At 41.0% G+C, this 21,441-nt stretch overlaps 1 protein-coding gene across 1 annotated transcript in view; it reads left to right on the top strand.

Annotated features, from left to right (window-relative positions):
* MKI67 (marker of proliferation Ki-67) overlaps positions 1–21,441 on the top strand; it is a 52,884-nt gene that overhangs the window by 29,593 nt on the left and 1,850 nt on the right. Inside the window, 5 exon segments of the mRNA XM_066621434.1 lie at positions 7,930–8,049; positions 11,672–13,173; positions 13,878–13,947; positions 16,132–19,209; positions 20,632–20,774. Coding sequence (XP_066477531.1) covers positions 7,930–8,049; positions 11,672–13,173; positions 13,878–13,947; positions 16,132–19,209; positions 20,632–20,774 — 4,913 coding nt within the window.

Here is a 21,441-nt window from a genome sequence, read left to right as displayed (position 1 = left end):
ATATATCAATATATATCAATATATATCAATATATTGATTTATATATCAATATTCAGATTTGAATATCAATGGGTTCTAAACCTGTGAGGTGAACCACCTATAGTCCTGCAAAGCCGACTGGAGCACAGCTCCAAATTTGGGATTTGTCCAAATCCACAGATTTCAGAGTCTGGAGGTTCTAGGAACAGAACCCCCACGGATAATGAGGGCTGCCTTGAAGTTAGGAAACAGTTTTGTTTATCCATATATATTGATCTCCATATCGCTTATTTATGACTGTTGCAGTATAAAATGCTCTTCTAGAACTTCGATAGTAGTCCTACATACATGCAGGCTAGTTAATAACACCTAATTTGTTGGGCTGGAACATTTTAATCAAGTGATTTAATCAGGCAACTTTTGTTGGTGGTAGGTGTAGCACCCAAAACAGCAGCAAAAGGAAGAAGCTCCAAAAAGTACCAAAAACTGGATTACAAATGGCTATGCTGGACCACCATCATCATTATTTCTTTGGCACGTTTACATTGTATATTCTAATTTGATTCAACTTTGTTCACTGTATTCAGTCTGGTCATTGCTTTTGAGAGTCTTTAGGACAGCAATTTTCGATCTTTTTCATCTCATGGCACACTGACAAGGTGCTAAAGTTGTCAAGGCACACAATCAGTTTTTTTGGCAACTGATGAAGCAGGTAGGGGGCTTACATCCCCCAGTGGCCCTATTAATAAATGACCCTCCCCAAACTCCCTAGGCACACCAGTGGACCATTCATGGCACACTAATATGCCATGGCACAGTGGTTGAAAATCACTGCTTTAGGCTTTTGCTGAAACACATTGGGCCCAAAAGGTGACTTTTAGGTTTTTTAATTCAATTTTTTCCTGCACTTTTTTGAAGCTTGCTGCCAACCACATCTTTTGCAGCAGGTTTTTAACAAAGCATTTTTAATCAACTACTTTGAAAAGCCATGAGTTGCAGGTGCCTATATTTAAAGTCATTTTGTCCCGCTTAAGTGGAAATGTGGAATACGTGATGCTACATAATTCATTTTTTCTTCTTCAGCATTTGCCCCATGTGCTGGTGAGGTCCACTAGGGTTGCCTGTATGCACATGATGCCTGTAGGCACATAATATAAAACAAAGCACTATTGTTTGTTTAAGAATAAATCATGTGTAAAGTTTCTTTTAATGTGTGAGAGCTCAACTAATGCATGTGCCTTAATCTCTGTAACCAGTGAAGCATGGGCTATATTCAGGCAGTCCTTGAAACCATGATTTGTAGGAATGGGAGCAAGCTATGGTGAGCTTCAGGATCACACATTTTCCCCATGTGAGATTCACTTCTAGTTTGTCACTAAACATAATTAGCAATTTTGTCTGAAAGCAGCAAACTGTAGAAGCAATTGAACAAAACAGCAAACTGTACTTCACAGCATACCATGAAAGCAAACACTTTAATCTCCTCTATTTGTGCAAGGGGGGAGAGGAGAAGGGAACATGAATTAAAGCCTTGCCCACATTGATCCTCACTGACAGGCCATTTGGTTTGTTGCTTTTGGCTGGACAATAGGCTATATGTTAGTACTTCAAGAAACAGAAGCAGATCAACTATTTTTTCTAAATGTTGAAAAACTGTATTATGGTCATATGAGAAATTGTGAGGAGAATAAGTTCTTACCATTGCCAACTTATCTCCTGTGACTGCCGTGAGTTTTTTGTTATCCTTGCTAACATATCAGGTCTTGACTCTGCCAACAGATGGCACTATGATATTGTTGAAAACATGGGTCACTATTTAAATCAAATGTAATATAATAGTCAGGTGTCCTGCTGATACAATTGACCTTGGCTGAATAATAGACTTATTATTAAAAAATTTCCTTGAACCAATATTTTAGTTTAATCCCTTGTTTTAAAATTGCCCTGAGTGTACTGTAGTTTAAAAAGTGACATTCTGCACCAAGAAAAAATGAATTATGTGATCTGTAAAAATTAGATTTGCACATATTTGCTAATTTTGCACAAATTCAACTTTGCTAGTCATGGGCATTGAAACTTTGTTCTTAATTGTTAGAAACATGCTCATACCCTGTCTGTCTTCTGAAATCTTGTCAATAATTTCAAGCCTGTCTTAACACTGATATACCTGAATAGAGGGTCTCCAAACTTTTTGGCTCGGTGACCGCATGGTATATCTGACACAGTGCTGAGGGCCAGAAAATAAACAAATAATAAATACATGGAGAACTGATGATTGAAAACAATAAGTAGGTGGGGGCGGGAGGAGGAGGAGAGGGCAAAATTGACTTGCACAGGAAGTGGGAGGGAATCGATTTTGGAAATGCATCAAGCAACTCACAACGCAAATCAAAACTTTTTTGTCAGTTTCTGCTGTGTTTTAAGTTTAACAAACTTTATATTCCAGGTCTCCCAGCATTAGTATATACCTCATTTAGTTACTAGAGGTGCTGAATGTAATGCAATGGAATGGAAAGAAATTTATCCTATTACATTACATTCAGCACCTCCAGTGGTTAAATGAGGAATATACCCAGAAGTGCATCTTTTTGCTACTTTTAGCTCTGACGGCCAGATAAAATCCTCCAAAGGGTCAGATTTGGCCCATGGTTGGGGTTTGGAATGCTGAATGTTGTGTATGCAGTATAATGGCGTATACACAACTTTCATTCTGTTCTTTCCTCCATACTTGTTTTGGTTTTACAACTCCAAATGATTTTTGCATCTGTCCTACTTTGCTTTCACTGCAGGGGGTGCTAGAGGAAAAATCATTTTATTAATCGAACATTAATAATTTCATTGTTATACTCCCTGGCAGTATACTTGCAAGGGCTTACAGTTTTGGTGGCTTAAAATCTAATAGAAACAGTTTAAGAATGTGGACAATATTACTGGAAGTGTTTTTAAGACTTGTAACAGCTCACATGGGGAAAACACATTAAAGTGTCAGGATCCTGTGTAGTAGCTAATGGCACAGCCATGTTATTTGGCAGGGAAAGGAAGAGGGAAGCGTGAATGAAAGGTGTAACAAAAAGGATTAATTTTAGCAATTTAACCCAATTAAAAAAAAAATGGATCTGACTTCATTTGCTAACTCAGTTGTATGGTGAGGCAGGAAAAAAAGCTGTTTGTAACCATTCACAAACAACTGAACCCTGAGTGATAACTGCTGTTAAGAAGGGGTAATTAGGAGAAAGGAAATCCTTAGCAGGAGAGCAGTTGTAAAGAGTTGTGGTGGGTTTCAGAGTGGAACCTGGGGTTGAGAAAGTGGTATTTAGGGTACAAAGAGAGGAAAGTGGGAAGATTCTTAAGGTTCAGACCACAGCAAAAGACTATGGCTGGAGAGCAGTTCTCTGCAATCTGAACTACGGGCTGAGCCTATAGGCAGGCCATGAAATCGCATCATCCAAGTGGTAGAGGAACTAGTCTCGCCCATTGAATAAACCCCCCAAAGTAGCCTGCACTGTCCTGAAAGCGGCCCACTTAGAGTATCCCAACAGAGTAAGTCTCCACTAAAAGCCACATGCATACACATGCAGTCACATACACTAAGTATTGTCAATGTGAACAATCATGAGACAGACAAGGAAAATGAACAGGAAATTTGTGTGTCTTTGAGGCTACAGCTGCTATGCTAAAGACCAAGGTTACCAATCCATTTCTGCAAGACTTAAAGTGTGTTGCGGTGCAGGAACAGCAGGGCAAGAGAGCCAACAACAATGAGGCCTTAGCATACTACTTTCCCAGATGGGAGTACTGACTTGTAATTAGTGATTAGCTCAGCGGCCCTTGCTTAGTCAACAACTTTTATGTTTAGGGAGACAGAAGGAGAAGACTTAGAAAAGAAAGGGAGAGGCAAGGTGTTACTGATCCTGGGTGCTAGCTGGTACAGTGGTCCTTGGATGATACCTGGAATGGGGGTGACTTAACACAACGCCAGTGGGTTAATATTCCACAGATGAACAGCAAGGCAGGATAGCAGGCAAGGATTAGAAAACAGCAAAATGTTCTAGAAGTCAGGGCTTTTATAGACATTTTTCTCTATAGAATCCTACTCTAAGTGAGATGAACTAATCAAGCAATACTGCTTTGATAGCTGAGGATCCCTGCAAGGTTCTACCTCTTTCTTTAATGCCATCAGATGTGCTGTTTCTAGTTTGGATGTTCCTTGTAAGCATAATTATTGATTGAACTAATAATCACATGGTTGATGAGAGCTATTTGAGTTAAGGCTCCTTCTTTTGTTAAACTCCCCCCCCCCCAAATCAGGAGCTCTTAGGTGGCACAAATCAAGAAATTGTAGCAAGATATTTGAATTCTGGAGCTGTTAGGACTGGGTTTGAATTTGGAACTTGTCAGGTCCATTAACATTTGAAGCTGACCTAGGTCAGTTTGTCAGTGGGGTGTGTGTGAGAATACTTGGTACTTTAAAAGTGTAGTCTTCCTGGCCTGTGGATCTGAAGTCCCTTGCCATCAATCCTCAGTATGTTACTGGTCAGGTCCATGCTTTCTTGGCAAGTGCTCAGCACCATGTATACATAATGTTTGTGCATGTTTTCTGCATGCCTTAAATAAAGAGAAAATTTAATACATACTAGGTAACAAGAGGAGAGAAAAAAGGAGCAAATTTAGATAATGGTTACGTTGGTAAGATTGAATGGCCACTGCATAACACATTTCTGAGGAAAGGGATGGGAGAATGGCCATTGGTCCCAGCTAAGCTTATAGGGCCTTGCTCATCTGTTCCTTTGATGCAGTTGGGTAGAATGCTTGTTGCGAAATATCATTCACAACAGTTCATTCTTGTACTTCTGTTCAGGATATGCAAGCTTGCTATCTTGTGAACCCTATTCTGTGTGTTACAACTGTAAGCATTGGAAGAAAGAGCAGTGGCTGTACTGCCTCAGCATAGCAAAAACAGCTTTCTCTTGTGACTTGAACATCAGAAAAATGGAAGGCATCTGAATGGGATGCATTATGTCCAATAGGAATTGTTCATTTCCCCACAATTCCTTTGCTTGCAATCAGCAGTTAGAGGAACCATACTTCCCTATGCTGGCTAAGCATATTAGCATGATGTGAATGCCTCCAATCTGGCAAAGGCCGACAAATTGGGCCACTATCTCTAAGTTTCAGCAGTGTAGCTATACTTAAGTTGTGGACAGCTTTTATTCTGCACTGCTGTGTGTCTAATTAAAAGACTATCCAGCTCTTGAATGGTTATCTATACAAATTTATCATAGTTTAGAAGGATAATCTAGGTCAGGGGTCGGCAACCTTAAACACTCAAAGAGCCATTTGGACCCATTTTCCGGAGGAAAAAAAACCTCAGGAGCCCCAAAACCCTTTTGACATCTAAAATGAAGATAATACTGCATATATAGTTCTTTTTACCTTTATGCTCTTATAGCTCCCATTTTTATAACGTAGCCCCCTCTTACAGCTTTTAGTTTGTCATACATTCTTGTCCTGTGTTTTCAGACGCCTGGTCCTCTATGGTGTTTTGCCTGATTCCAAGGCCAAGCTCTGCCTAGAGAATTATGCCCACTTTAAGCAAATTAGCTCCCCTTCTTTCCCCCAACAAATGACCCTGGTTCTGCCCTGCAGTCCTGCTGGACCCCACCTCCAGGGTAGCTTGCCTGTTCAACCTGCAGAGGTGCTCTCTCCTGCCAGCAGCCTCTCACCACTACAGCAGACCCTGGGTCCTCAGCAGGTATTGGGCACAGCAGCCACATTTCAAACTCCAGTGTCTCCAGCAGTCCATTAGTCACAAAGTCAGTCAGAGGATCCAGGGCAGAGTCCAAAGTCAATAAGCCAAGTCACAGTCCAAGGTCAGATTCCAAAGTAAGTCAGTCAAAGTATCCAAGTCAAAGTCAATAAGCCCAGTCAGTCTCCTCTCCAACCTCCTACAACCCACACCCCCTTCCTCAGGTGCCCATTATATCCCTGAGGGCCCTATTGCCTTCAAGTGGCTGCAGCTGTGCAGCACACTCTGCTGGATGCCCAGGCCTTACCCTTAAAGGGGCCACTGCTGATACCACATCTACCTCCTCACCAGATCTTCCAGGATTCCAATACATATGGCGATTATGACATCTGCTTATCTTACATGGATACTAAAGAACTCCCCCCACCTTCCAGAGGCACCCTGCTGGAAGGAAAAAAGGACACAGTCTCCAGAGGTGGGGAAGAGAAGAAGCCAGAGCTGGGGGGGGGGGGCAGCCACAGGCCAGTTTCTGCCCTGCCTGCCTGCCTGCCCTCCCTCACTCAGGCTGCAACCCTCTCCACACGATCCTGGGAGTAAGCCCCATTGGCTACAATGGGACTTCTGAGCAGACAAGTTGGTTGGAGCTCTCAGGTTGCAGTCCTCTCCATACTTTCCTGGAGGAAGCCTCACTGACTACTTGTGAGTAGACCTGCATAGGAGGGAGCTGAGGCTGCAGCCCTCCACACCTTCCTGGGAGGAAGCCCCACTGACTACAGTGGGGCTTACTTGTGAGTAGACCTGCACAGGAAGAGGCTGAGGCTACAGCCCTCCACACCTTCCTGGGTGTAGGCCAGGGACTACATGGGGCTTACTCTCAAACAGACCTGCGTGGGCTCCCACTCACCCATCCTTGCGCTTGGCCTTGAGCAGGCTCCAAGGCTGCCATTCCAGGCACCCTTTCCTGGGAGTAAGCTTCATCCACTGTAATGGGGCTCACTACTGAGTAGACACACAGGATGTCTCCTCTGCTATGGAGGAAAAGCCTCTCCTTGCACTGAGTGGGGACCTGCAAGGGCTGAGGAGGAGGGCAGCTCAGGATTGGCTGGTGGTCAGCCAGTGAAGGGCCCTGAGCCATTCCAACAGAAAAGGCCAGGAGCCTGCTGGATGCTGATTGGCTGAGCCTGCTGGAGAGTTGGGGAAGGGAAAAACAGGGAGCTTCAGCCTGCAGAGCGGGCAAAATTGAAAAGGGAAACCAATTAGGAGCAGGTGGGGGTGAAGGGAGAGGAGGGCAGTGAGCTCAGGGGGCGGAGGGAAGCAGCCTGCCCTCCCAACACAGGTGACTCCTGTTAACCCCTTTGCCATTTTCACCGGGAGGAGCCGCAGCAGACAGCTGAAAGAGCCACATGTGGCTCTAGAACCACAGGTTGCCGACCCCTGATTTAGGTGTTACCTCAACACTGTTTTAATAAACATTACATCAAATCTTCAAAATCTAGACTTGTGTTTTAAGGTAGACATCTGCCTGTGGAACAACCTCTTTTTGCACAAGGGGGGCCTATTTTTGCTGACCTCCCCTTTTTTGCATGCACCCAAAAATTGTTTCTGAGGCTTGAGGGACCCTTGAACAGAAATTTAGGGGGCATACAGAAAAAGAGAAAAGAATAAAAATCCTCCTTGTGTAAACATGGGGTTTTTTTCCCCTCTACAATCAGGTGTCTACCTTAGGATACAATCCTCAGACTGTGAGTGAGGAATTTCCCTAGATCAAAATTTGTGAAAAGCCATATTTTATTACAGGTTCATATCAAATAGTTGTGGAGGTTTCATCTATAGAAATGTGCTAATATAGTTAAGCATTAAATAGTGACTATAACTGTAGGAGCTACCAGTTCAATTAATTTGTGGAATAAATTTTGAGAGGCTGTTCTTGAGAGCCTCACCTGTAGTATATGAATTAATGTGAGGATGATGCATAATCAAGAGGTCTTCCAGTTTGTTCAGTCTAATAGATGTTCATTTGTTTTGTGGCTACAGACTGCCATTAACATTAATGCTTGCAAATGTGTTCCAGCCTGCAATTGCACTGTATGCAATAGTTCTGGTGAGCAAGTCAAGAGGATTAATCCTTAAAAGTGGCATTTTTCTTGTTCTTGCATACAAACGAAACTAATATTTATTAACTGAACTTTAAATACTATTTGTAGGCGTGGCTGACATATTTAACACTCCGCTGAACTGGAAGCAGAAAAATTCCATGTCTTCTGTTGAAAAGACTAATATGTCAACACCAGAAGTTTCAGTGCTTCATACTTCAGAGAACTCTGGTATGCATCTTATAACACCTTCCTAACTTTTAGTGATGTGGTCTTTCAGAAGTTTTCTGATTATCAGGATTGTGAAGATCAATCAGTGCTTCTAAGGGATTTCTCCAGTCTGGCAACTTTTACAGCTTGGTGAGGAAAGGAAAATCAAAGATATCTAATCCTGGCTAGTTGCATACAATGCTTGTATGATCCATTTTGAACCTTGAAAATGTTGTATAAGGATGCAAACAAGCTTATGCTTCTCTTGAGGTTTGGGAACTTCCCATTTTAATTTTTAGTGGAATACATTTCTGAGGTTTATAGTTGGAGAATATTGTTTATGGTAGGGCTGATGGTGCAAAATAAGCATAATTATCCTATTTGTGTCTTAATAGCCAAAAACATATGTTTAATGCCTTTTTTCCCCTCAAACTATTTGGCCAAGTAATCATGAGGGTTGTAATGAGACATAGCAACCCAGACCAGAATTTAGGACACAGAGGCAGGATGGGCCAGTTACAAGATTTATTGAAAGTCAAACAAAACAACTGAGGTTTATCACCCTTCCCCCCGCTGAAAAAAAGCATTTCTCTCATCCCTGATGTTCTTTCACCTTACTCAGCTGTCACTGATGAACCGCCCCTGCCCTGCCCCCCTTGCATAGAAGTTTTGCATCCTCCCCTCAGGAAGGGTTGGAGGCCTGGAGGCCACTTGCAGCCCCCCAATCAGGCCCACGGGAAGCACCCAGTCTCCAATGAACCTCTGGCCCTCCAGAGACTTGCTGGAGCCTGTGCTGGCCCGATGCAACTGCTCTCAGTGTGAGGACGACCGACCTCTCACCTGAGCTGTAAGATGAGGGCTCTCTCCACTACTTGCTGTTTCACGTCTGTGATGCAGCAGTAGCAGTGAAGGAAAGGCTGGCCTTGCTTTGTGCAAGGCCTTTTATAGGCCTTGAGCTACTGCAAGACCTTTATTCATTCATATAAGTGCCATCTCAAATACATTCACTTATGTAAATTTATTCAAATTTTAAATGTAAATTAATTCTTTTTTTTTTCCGACCCCCGACACAGTGTCAGAGAGATGATGTGACCCTCCTGCCAAAATGTTTGGACATCCCTGCCCTACAGCCTTGCCATGGGATCTACCCTGTTGGAAGGCATATGTCACATTCCTCCAGGTATTGGGCAGGGTGGCTGAGCTTGTCTCACCTCTTGGGAAAGCCCTGACCCATGGGCAGGCCTACTAAAAGCCCCCCTTAGCTTGCATGGAGTGTGTCTGGCCTTTTTACCCCCTCCTGTTGATTTGGCCCTAGCTGTCTCCATGCCTGGACCCACTTCTTTGCCCCATCACCAGCCCTGGCATAGTCAGTCCTCATCTCAGCTTGTTCATCCTCTCACCCTGTGTCCTCGCCTCTTGCTCCTACTCTCTGCTGCTCTCTCCTCCATCACCTTTGGCTGCTCCTTGTTTGTGCTTCTTCCACTATCTGCTCCTTCCCTCCAGCATCTTTCTGTATCACTCCCCTGGTCTCTGCCTTTATCACCCTCTCCACCTCCTTCTCTGCCCTTTTCCTCACTTTCTGTGCCTCCACTCTCATACACTTCCCCATTCTCCCTTGATTGATAGGTACCAGCCTGGCTCCTCAGTAGAGGGAGTGCTGGTAGCTGGTACCTCGCCAGCTGCTCTTTCTGGTGCTTGGCTGTGATGTCATTGCTGAATACCATGGCACCCAACTCCCAGCCATGTCATCAGACTCGCCCAATACACTGGTCGGAACTTGCAAGTCATCTGTGTCAATGCTAGAGGACAGCGTGTGTGCATTTTCCAAAGTGCATAGTGTTTGCATCGTGTAAGTAAAGCTGATTGTCAGCTGAGATTGCATCTCTGTCTGGTCATGGACTGAATCCTGATTCAGTAATATCACCCAGGGGGCAATGCTTCTCTAGGCCAGCATTGTATCAGTGGAAGAAGGAAGGATTTGGGGGAGCTCTCAGCAAAGGGAGTAGTGTACATACATTTCCATTTACTTCAGAAATACCTATTTTTCATTTTTCATTCTCTTGGAACTTTTTACAGCTTGTATTGTGATTCTTTTGGCTTCAGTGGTCTCTTATCTTCCTCTCTGCCTGGCAGAAGAGTGGTGTGTTAATTGCTCCTAATCACCCATTACCACTCTACATAGTCCCCTGCAGAGGAAATGGCATGCTGCAGAGTGTCATGTAATTACAGAGATCCCCATCCCAGCATCAGGGAACAGACTGATCCAATAGCAGAGCATTGCCTGCTTCTTTGGAAACTCTGTGTGGATCTTCTATTATCAACTTTTTGTTGGTTGACAGTGCAGGTATATTGTCCAAATTGTGGAACAGGTCGTTATCCCCAAAGATACAGCTGCTCCCCCAAAAGGAACAAAGTAAAAGCACATCCAGGAGCTTGTCCTATCACCAACATGAGCTCAGGTACCACAAATGATAGTCGCATAGTCATGTCAGAGTGGGCTTTTGCTCAATGATTCTGTCTCCCAACAAGGAAAACTTCTTATCAAGTTCAGAGAACAGTTCACAGTGTGCGTAGAGAAAACTGTAATCGCCTCCCTCCATCTTTCCTTAGAAAATCACTTAAAATGTGTATCCACGAGGCACAGGAATTTCAACATATATTAGAAAAGTGTCCAGTGCCAGCTACTGAAAGCATGTCAGTCTATTGACATCCCTTCATTAATTCAAGAGATTATAATGATTATCTTCAGTGCCAACCCTTGGAGCTTTTAAGGGCATTGGTATAGATATAGTTAGGCAAGCTTCAGCCACTTCCTCAGTTGTTCACCCCAAGGCTTTAAACTATACGAGAATAGCTGCATTAGGCAGTTCTTGAAGGAAATACCACAGCTATGTTTTCCAAAGGTTCATGGAGCCTCGCTGTCGCACTTATGCGCGAGTCCTTTGAGACTAAGGCTTCTGTTCTGGTCAGAGCTGACCCTTCAGTTTATTTTTTAAAATATCCATTGATCAGTTAACCGGGCTTCAGAGCTTACAGTACTCTCCATTGGTAAGGACATTTGTTAAATGCTGTCTAGCAGTTGGGAGACAACTTCAAAACAGCAAATGTAGCAATCTAGGAAATCCTACAAAACTTGGGTTATTGTAGAGACTTCTTCAGTGCTTCCTGTACTGGAATGGAGCGTTTGGGGGACTACATACACTAAAATCAAGGGTATCCCATTAACAAGATCTATGATTAGGTATGTATGGAATATGTAATATAAATTCAACCTTTACTTACTTGCCAAATTAACATTTTGGACTAATACAGAATTGAAGATTGAGAAGAAAGCCTTTCTCTGGAAGTCTTAGACTTACAGGACATTCTCTACTATACATCAAGATAATTTTTACTGTGCTCTGTGTTTTTTCTCCATGTTTTGGAAGGACATTGTTTTAGTTACTGTCTAAAATCAATTGTAAGATTGGTCTGGGCAAGTGAGAGCTTCTCTTGAATGACATAATTTTCTAGATACAGATGAATGACATAAAATATAACCCTGACTCTTACCAGAACAGACAGTATCAGTTGCCAAACTAGGATTGACCTTGCCTTCTTTACCACTATATCCAAGAATTTTTCATTTTTATTTCTCTAATAGGAGAGATGACTGTACCATCTTTCACAACATCAAGCCAACAAAGATGCAATCAAGATGCATCTCCCCTACCTCAAATGCCCAGTCTTGTGGAAGACAGGCTAATGGTGTCTCCTAGAGGAGGGAATACTGAGGAGGGTATAGAAGAGATTGTAAAGGGACGTAGCTCACTGGGAACAGCAGAAAATGAAACTTTAGTTGGAGTGCCTGTTACAAGAAAAAGAGCAAAACAAAAATCTGAGTCTGAGGTGTTTTCTGGGATCAAGAGGCTCATGAGGACGCCCAGGCAAAAACCCGAACCTGTTGAGGCCCTTTCTGGGGTCAAGAGGCTCATGAGGACGCCCAGGCAAAAACCCGAACCTGTTGAGGCCCTTTCTGGGGTCAAGAGGCTCATGAGGACGCCCAGGCAAAAACCCGAACCTGTTGAAGCCCTTTCTGGGGTCAAGAGGCTCATGAGGACGCCCAAGAAAAAACCCGAACCTATTGAGGTCCTTTCTGGGGTCAAGAGGCTCATGAGGACACCCAAGGAAAAACCCGAACCTGTCGAGGCTCTTTCAGATGTAATGAGGGAAAAGGTCAATGTGGAACCATTTGAAGATGAAAAACCTGAACCTGTTGAGGCTCTTTCTGAGGTCAAGGGGCTCATGATTACGCCCAAGGAAAAACCTGAACCTGTGGAAGCCCTTTCTGGGGTCAAGAGGCTCATGAGGACGCCCAAGGAAAAACCCGAACCTGTCGAGGCTCTTTCTGATGTAATGAGGGAAAAGGTCAATGTGGAACCATTTGAAGATGAAAAACCTGAACCTGTTGAGGCTCTTTCTGAGGTTAAGGGGCTCATGAGGACACCCAAGGAAAAACCTGAACCTGTGGACGCCCTTTCTGGTGTCAAGAGGCTCATGAGGACGCCCAAGGAAAAACCCGAACCTGTCGAAGCTCTTTCAGATGTAATGAGGGAAAATGTTGATGTGGAACTATTTGAAGATGAAAAACCTGAACCTGTTGAGGCTCTTTCTGAGGTCAAGAGGCTCATGAGGACGCCCAAGGAAAAACCCAAACCTATTGAGGCTCTTTCAGGTGTAATGAGGGAAAAGTTCAATGTGGAACCATTTGAAGATGAAAGTGTTTGCTCCATAGTTGTAGAGACTCCAGAAGTGTTAAAGGAACTCCAGGGCAATGTTACCAAGAGAACACCAAAACAAAGAGCGCAGTCTGTTGGAAATACTGGCATTAGTTACATTATTGAAACTCCTAAGGAAAAAGTACAGCCAATTGAAAATACAGAAGAAATTCCAACACTGCCGAAGACACCCAAACAAAGATTTGAAACTGTGGAAGAAATAGTTGGTATTAGTAGACTATCAAAGACCCCAAGACAAATGTTTCAGCCAGTGGATGACTATTTGGGACTGCAAAAACTTATGGCTGAACCTAAACAGAGCTATTTCAGTCCTGAAATAGATTATACTGGTATTAAAGAAACGTTGGACACTGCAAAAGAATATAAGGTATTTCTCTATATTTAATAATAGTCAGGTTTTTTGTTTTCCTGAAATTCCATACATTCTTTCAGTTACAGGCCATGTAATTGACTTCTCTGTTTGTTTTGCACAATGCTTTTGAGTTGACATATTTCTATAGCTCACAATCTTATCCTATCTTAGAATATAGATGACAGTGAACAATTTTTTCCTTTTGACTTGGAAGGCAGAATCAAATACTTTGAGAGTTGTAATGTTCTTTCAGAAAAGGTCATATTTTCAGGCAAGTCTTGCCTAGAAGTTAGAATTAAAATGACTTTGGATTTCAGTTATTTTGATTTACAGATATTGCCATTATAAAGCATTGGGTTCATTTGAAGCATGAATGTAAATGAAACAGTCTTTTTTGATAACAAATGGAAGGGTCCCACTTCCTTTTATTGGAAGTGTCCGGTTTAACAGCTTATTTTTATTGCTTTTTCCATGTACCACTGTTAAGATAGTGACTAGAGCTGCATGTGCACATTGGAAACATTGTGAATTCTCTACCTTGCATTTCTTTTGTCATATTTAACACTTTGTTTGTACTTTAGTTGTTGACATATGTTGATGCACACTTGTATTTAAGTGCTGCTTGGGCCTTTATAAAAATCTCTACAGCAATGACCTAGAAGTAAATTACAGGCTCAGAAGTTCTTATATCAGCTACTCTAATTATGAAATTCTTGTAGGTGAAATTACAAGAATCTGCAAATCTCATGGAAGAACAGGAATCGCATATTCTTTCCAGAAGTGCACTTGGTATGTGTGAATACTATATTTCAGTAAAACGAATCATTTACTATTTGGCTTCAAAACAGAATCAGATTGTCTTCATAGCAGCTTTAGACCTACCTGCTTGAAAATTTGAGTTATATACTACTAATATACTATAATTGCTTGAGTTATACTCTACATCAGTGGTTCTTAAACTGTGGGTCTGGGATCCACCACTGGGTCATGACTGGTTTTGGTGATTTGCAAAACTGACAGGGCAGATTAGGCTATGTTGAACAAGGGTTAGACAAGCTACTATGCGGTGTGGGGGAGCTCTGCTGATCAATCACCATTATAGCTACACTTCCTGGCATTTATAAATCAGACAGCAGCCTCTAGGGCAGTGATTCTCACACATTTAGCACTGGGGCCCACTTTTTAGAATGAGAATTTGTCAGAACCCACCAGAAGTGATGTCACGACCAGAAGTGACATCATCAAGCAGGATTTTTTTTAACAATCCTACGCTGTAATCCTACCCACACTTACCCAGGAGTATGTCCCAATTACTATCATTGTTAAAAGAATATACATAGTAGCTTGTTTTAAAGTACAGGGTCTGTAACATTTCCCCAAATGCAGTCACATACCATGGTAGCATCAAGTCTAATATATTAAAAATAAAATATTGAACTAAATGGGGACCGACCTGAAAACACACCTGAAATTGGCTCGCGACCCACCTAGTGTGTCCTGGCCCACAGTTTGAGAGACACTGATGTAGCAGATACAGAGAATTATGGCTGTGAATATGATAAATGATGATGGAGACACAAAATTCTGAGTACAGTATTGTCTTTCTTTCAGGGCCCCTAAGAGATTTATTTATCCCCTATACGGATGTCCTTATGCTGATAAACCTTTCCAATATTTGTAGGCTGTTTTTATTTTGCTTAGGAGTCTGAACATGTAGATTCCATTGTAGATCTGGGATGTGTGCATCTTGCAGGTCATGCATATTGGGCTGTGAGACCCCTATGCAAATGTTAACTTGAATGCATGGGGCAAGGCATGCTAAGATGATCCTGATTTGTCAACGTGCATAGGATTGCAAATGTCACATTAGGGCTATAGGAAGCTGTCACTTGTTGAAAACTCATTGCTGAGCACAGTGCTTCTCTACCAGTGGTATTTGAGGTGGTGTTTGGTGGTATTTCTGGATCCCTGGACACCTGCTGCCCAGCAGCGATGCAGCAAATAGCAGTGGGAGGTTTGGCTCAGCTAGCAGAGATCCAAAGTGTGCTTTTCCGCACTCGAAAATGCCCTCCTGTCCACCCTGAGCCTCTTACTGGTGTTTGTCACATGGCACCTGGCCTCCCAACCCAATAGTAACTGGCACTAATGTCATCACCAGTTACTTCTGGTGGTACTTCGAATAGGTGGACCATGTGAAATGGTGCTGCAGAAGACAACCCTTGAGAAACACTGGCTTAGTATGATTTTTACTTATATAAGAAAGAAAATACAGTACGAGGGTGCTGACTAGGAAGTATCATCTTGCCCTTATTAATCCCTGATCTGTTATCCCTATTACTATAGCAGTGGGGTTACTATAGTACTTACTGTATTTGTTTTATATTCAAGCTGTTTGTCCCTAAGAGACTTCTGTAGGCTGGCAGGCACGACAGTGTCTGTGCCAGAGTTGGCATATTCTGATGCCATCAGAGTATTGGAATTTTGCTGAACAATGGCATTGTGTCATTTCTCTTACACAAATTGAGGTATATGTGCTTAGCAAAACAATTTAAACAGTGCAGATGATTCTGCCCACCTTTCCACTCAATGTGAGCGAAAACACTCACTCAATGTGAGTAAAACATTCACTCAATGTCCTGGAGTGAGCATGAGATGTGAGACATGAATCTGCTGCCCCCTCAATCAATCTCAGTTCCCGCATGCCTCTCATAGATTCTAATTTTTAAAGAGGCAATATGTATTTTTCATACAACTTGACTCCTAAATACAAGCAATTTCAAGGGTAATTTTGACTATACATGACTTTCAAGTTTATAAGATTCAGGTCTACTGTATTGTATACCATAAGAAGTGATGTCTAATAACAGAGATGGCACAATATAGATATGATTTAAGTATTCTCACAAATAGCCTTAAGTATGTTACATTTGTGTTGGCACTTAAACCTTTCTGAATACTACTTGTTCATTTTAGAGTTCTCTGAAAGTATGCCTGAAAATGAAGAATTTCAGCAAGAAACAAAATTAAAAGTTTTATTTGAAAGAGAATCTTATCTTGCAAAACCAAAGGATAATAGTAAAAATGATCCAAAAGTTGAAGACAACTTGGGACATCTTGCATTTGGCTCTCTTAATGAATTTAAAATGGAGACAGGTGTTGGAAGTATTGAAATAGAGTGTGTTCCTGAAAACTCTCAACCAGTTGGCATGGATCTCCAAAATGGAACCATAATTGATTCTGTGAAAAGTGCAAAACAGGAAAGTTCTGGAGTAATAGATCCAGAACTGTTCCAACCATTGGCTTCAACTAGACAAACTAGAGGAGGAAAAGGTGATAGATCTAGTTCAACAGAAGAACCTAATACAAAGAAGACTCAAAGCTGTACAGGAAACACTCTTAGTGCAAAATCGGCTAACAGTATGCAAACAAATGAAAGTTCTGATCAGAATGTTACTGAACCAAGGCCAGTAAAAAAATCAGAAATGACAAAAAGAGTTACAAGAGGAAAATCTAGACAACATTCTGCAGAAAGAAACACAGACATGGAGTCTGATAATGTAATGCAAACTCCAGAACTTTCAGAAGAAACTTCAGTAAAAATGCAGCAGTCCGTAAAAAGATGGGTGGCAGCTAAAGGACACGGGCAAGCAGAAGCAGGCTTAAATTTAAAAGAAACTGCAGCTGCCAAAGAAAATGGTAGTCGGCTAATTACAAAAACTTCTTTGAGGTCTAGAAATAGGAAAGATGATAAAAATGAACTAAAATCAGAATTTACAAAAATAAATCCTCATGATAAAATGCAATGCAAAGACCTGGAACATTCAGAAATGGAATTAGTTAGAAATGATGTGTTTAAAAGAAATACAAGAGGGAAAAGGGGCAATCCAATACAAACACATACTGAAAAGGGTAAACTTGGAAATCTAGAACTCATAACTCAAGAAACACGTGGAAAGGAAAGTTCGGAAAGAAATCCAACCAAAGTACAGGAAAACATAATGAGGAAGGGAAAGGGGAGAAAAGTTCACTTTTTACTTGAGAATTCTGCGCCTCTTAAAGAAAAATGTATGATTGGTGACGAGAATGTTGCTCATGAAGAAAAAGACAATGCATTTTTTGAAAGCTCTGCTACCTCTACAAAAGAGATGACCTTGCGAAGGAGCAAACGGAAAGCACCTGCTGCATCGCTTCCAGTTTATGCCTCTTCTACAAGGAAGCATGTGTTAACTGAGAAATGTGAAGTTGAACAGAAAGAGGGCAAAAATTTGCCTTTGGAACACATTTCTTTGGTGAAAGATAATTCATCAGGCAGCTCTGGTTTTGCCCAAGAAAAATGTTCCCAAGAAATTCAGAATAAAGACAATCCTAATGAAATTTTGGAAAATGTACCAACACCTATAGATCAGAGTCCATCAAAACAACGAAAGGTGACAAAAAAGAAACCACTTGAGAGAGGTCGAAGCAAACAAGCCATTTCTCATGAGATATCCACTGAATATGACTATCAGGCAGCTGATACAGAAGACCAAAAAATGCCTATTGCTGTAGAGATCCCGTCAAAAAGAGGCAGAGGGAGGCGGGTTGCTCCTGTAACCCAAGTATCTTTGCCTTTGGAAAACATTCTTGCAAAAGAGAACCCATCAATGGATAATCTTTCTTTTACCAAAACAAAATGTTCTTTGCAGTACATCAAAAATGAAGAGAATCCTACTGAAACTCAAAATGTGTCATTGAAGAATGAACAAGCTCCTGTAGATTACAGTGCACACAAAAAACAACAGGTAACACAGGATTATCAACTCAGAAGAGGCAGAAGCAAACATACCATTTCTCATGAAACAGCAACAAAATATGATAATAAAGAATCCACTGATATAAAAGACCAAAATATGGTTGTGAAAAATGCTTTTTCTACCAAAGAGAATCCATCAAAAAGAGGCAGAAAGAGAAGGGTTGCCCCTATATCTCAAACTCTTTTCTCTCCCTTAAAAAATGACAATTTACATTTGCCATCATCGCCCAACTGCCAAAGTACAGAAGACTACAATAAAGGTTTAGAAACTGTAGAACTTGCACCTGCAAATGGAAGTTTGTCACTTAGGGGCAGAAGGAGGAAAACAGATATACCCATAGCAAGCTCAGTTTCTACCAGGAAAAGATCTAGGTTGCTTGATAATGACAACCAAGAAAAAGTGCCTGAAGACTTACAAAGTATGACAAAAGTTAATGTATGCAAAAGGGGTAGAAGAAACCTAGCACCTTATGAAAGTTCAGCAGGGAATAGTGGCCAACCAGGAAATGTCAGTAAAGAAGCTACACCTGTAAAAGAAAAAGTGCCTCTGGAAAATGGCTTTGGAAAAGAGAACCAACCAAAGAGGAGTCAAAGAAAAAATAATTTTCTTGCATCTCAAGTACCTCCTTCCCTCAAAGTTAGCATTACTCTCCCCTCAGTGCCTTCAGACAAAGGTAGAACTGCCAGTGAAGATCAGAGCATGCTTATAAGAAATGCTGTTGGAGAAGAGAAAGTAGCAAACAGTGAACAAAATGATAAAAGAATGCTTTGTTCCAGAACTGCCAGAAGACGATGCAAACTTCCTGAAGAAATTTTTCAGGAGAAACAAAAGGTTGATTTGGAAAAAACAGAGGTATCAAATGAGAAACAGAGCAGAAAAGGAAGGAGAAAAATTGATGCTGAAGCCACTGTTTCTGTTTCTGTCAAAGAAAAATGTCGCTCAACTGTAAGAGGTGGCACAATCTCTAAAGATCAACATGTAATTCTGGAGAATACGATTTCTGATTTGAAAGGTGCTTTGAAGGGCACACAACGGAAAGTCTGTAAAGAAGAAATCTTATGCAAAAACACTGATTCAATTAACATTTCTAACAGTAAACAAGATAGTAATTTGGGGCTCCAGGTTCTCCCAGAAAAAGGAAATCCATCCAAACGGGGAAAGCAGAAACGGGTTAACAGTGAACCAGAAAGCAGCGTTGCCACTTCTGACATGAAGAAAACGTTCTTTACTGAAAATAAATCCTCAAAAGCTACATCAGGTATGGCTTTGGCTCTTTTCCAGTCCTTTTAAAGAGATGTGCTGTAAAGAAAGGCATGTTTGAGTTTTGGATGGCAGCATCCAGACGTAGTAGCACATTGTTGGTAGACATGCCTTCCATAGTGGAAAAGTGCCCTTACATGAGTGGAGCTCTTCTACTTGTGGAAGGAACTTCTATGGATGGGACACTGCTGCAAGGATCTGGATGTCACCAAGAATGTTTAATTCAAATCTTAATGTTTTGATGAGATTAAGATATATACCTCAAATTAGACACAATATCCTTTTACTTTAAAACTTTCTGTGTAGATCAGACATAAAGTTTATGTTTATGATTAATGTTATGCACAAGGTTTTAGTTTGGCATATCTTGGTCTGTTACATTGTTTATAGGATAGAGTGAGAGAATAGAAAATTTTAATGAATAGCACTTTTAGATATTGGCTTATAACAGCTAAGTCATGCGGGGGGTGCTCGTTCTTGTTCTCCTATTATAAATCTCAATTATACATGTGGATTCTTGAGTTCTGTGAACACTGTGGCATTCTCTTAAACACAGTAGTTTGCGTGGAGGAGTAAAAAAAGAACTGCAGCCCCCCAAAAGCATGTAAGTTAACCCATTAATGTCAAATTCTTAAACTCACAGTGTAACTTTTATACATAGATTCAATAATAGTCTCAGCTGCTCTCCATGGGGTGCAATCCTTTTTTTTATATTTCTGTGTAGACTGAACCAGACTACAAGAAGAGAATATAAAATTCTGTTCTTGCATATGAATTTCTCACCTTGGAGGCAGTGATTCATCCTATTGTAGCCTACTGTGGGTGTGGAAAATCCTACAGCTTGATCCTTGAGGGGAAAATTACATCCCATAGATGTGCCACAAGTGTTTTAAGGGGTCATTTTACAATCTCAGCTCTGTCCGCTTGGTGCTGATGTGACTTTCAAGGAGGTACTGGTTACTTTTACTTGCTGGTGACTTTGGAATTTTCAAGTAAGATGCATGTAAACCTGGAGAAAAGTGACTAAAGTTTGGTTCAACAGGAGCATTCTCTCTACTGAAATGCTTTTTCTTTAGGTTATGCTCATACTATTTTTGTTTTCTGATCTTGCTGCTCTGTTTTTCTCTTCCATGGTGCTATTACCTCACACTGTTTCATCTCTCTTCTGTGTATGTTTACTGTGTATTTTCCTGCCTTAAATTTGTTCTTCTCTTTTCTACTGCTTATTGTACCTTGTGCTTTTCATCTCTGTCTCTGGTACCCTCAATTTCTAGAGTCTGTCCATCTTCGAAGTAACTGGATAAAATGTTTTGTTAACCTAAAATAGAACCTAGATGGGGACAAGCTTAACTTTTGGTATACAAATGACAGAATATTTAAAAAGTGTGACTTCTGGTAATCATAATTTTGTCTAAACTAGGGAACACCGAAAGTACAACATTACAAAGAGGAAGAAAGAAAATGAAAGAATATTATACAACAGTTGTGATTCAGCCTACTGTTGAAATGGAAAGTAAGACAAGAGCAAGCAGAAGAACAAGAAAATAAATATTGCAATCTTTGGTACTGGATTATGTAAATTTTATATATAGCAAAGCTTAAGATTTTAAAACAGAGTTGTAAAAGGTGCTAAGAATCTAGAAATTCATTTTTTTTTTGTTTGGTTGATCTCTTCAGCTTTAAATCTTAGGTATTGATAACTTCTTCATGCAAGTTCTGTAAATACCTCTGCAAATATTTTATGGGTGGTTTTGTTTAAAAGTGAAAGGATGTGGGAATTTGGAATTTTTCTACTGCTCTGAATTGAATTGTCTTAAGAAATTTTAAGTGTTTAAGTGTAATTGAGCATTTTTTCATTAAACTGTATTCATGCAAAAATACTTATTTTTAATGATTTTCTTTCATGCCTGCCATAGGAGCACAAGTAAGACTCTCCTGTTCTCAGTCAGCAGTTGCTCAATATTACTTTTGAAAGGCAGGAGTAGCAGCCACACTGTCCCATACTTCAAAGCACGTGCATAGCTTCCCCATCAGTCACCATCACGTTTAGTGACTATCCAGGAAAATCACAAATGTAGCAATGTTGCAGAGAACTGGCAATACTCAGCCCATTACTTACACCTTCCACTTGATGCTCACTGAAGGTTGCAAGAATGGGGAACATTAGCCCTTCCCTATAACTTTCCCAGGTCAAAAGAATTTTGAATTTGTTTTTGAGGAAGCTATGACA

The sequence above is a fragment of the Tiliqua scincoides genome, chromosome 3 (assembly GCF_035046505.1).
Source record: "Tiliqua scincoides isolate rTilSci1 chromosome 3, rTilSci1.hap2, whole genome shotgun sequence".
Taxonomy (NCBI): domain Eukaryota; kingdom Metazoa; phylum Chordata; class Lepidosauria; order Squamata; family Scincidae; genus Tiliqua; species Tiliqua scincoides.
This window is presented reverse-complemented; position numbering and strand designations above follow the sequence as displayed.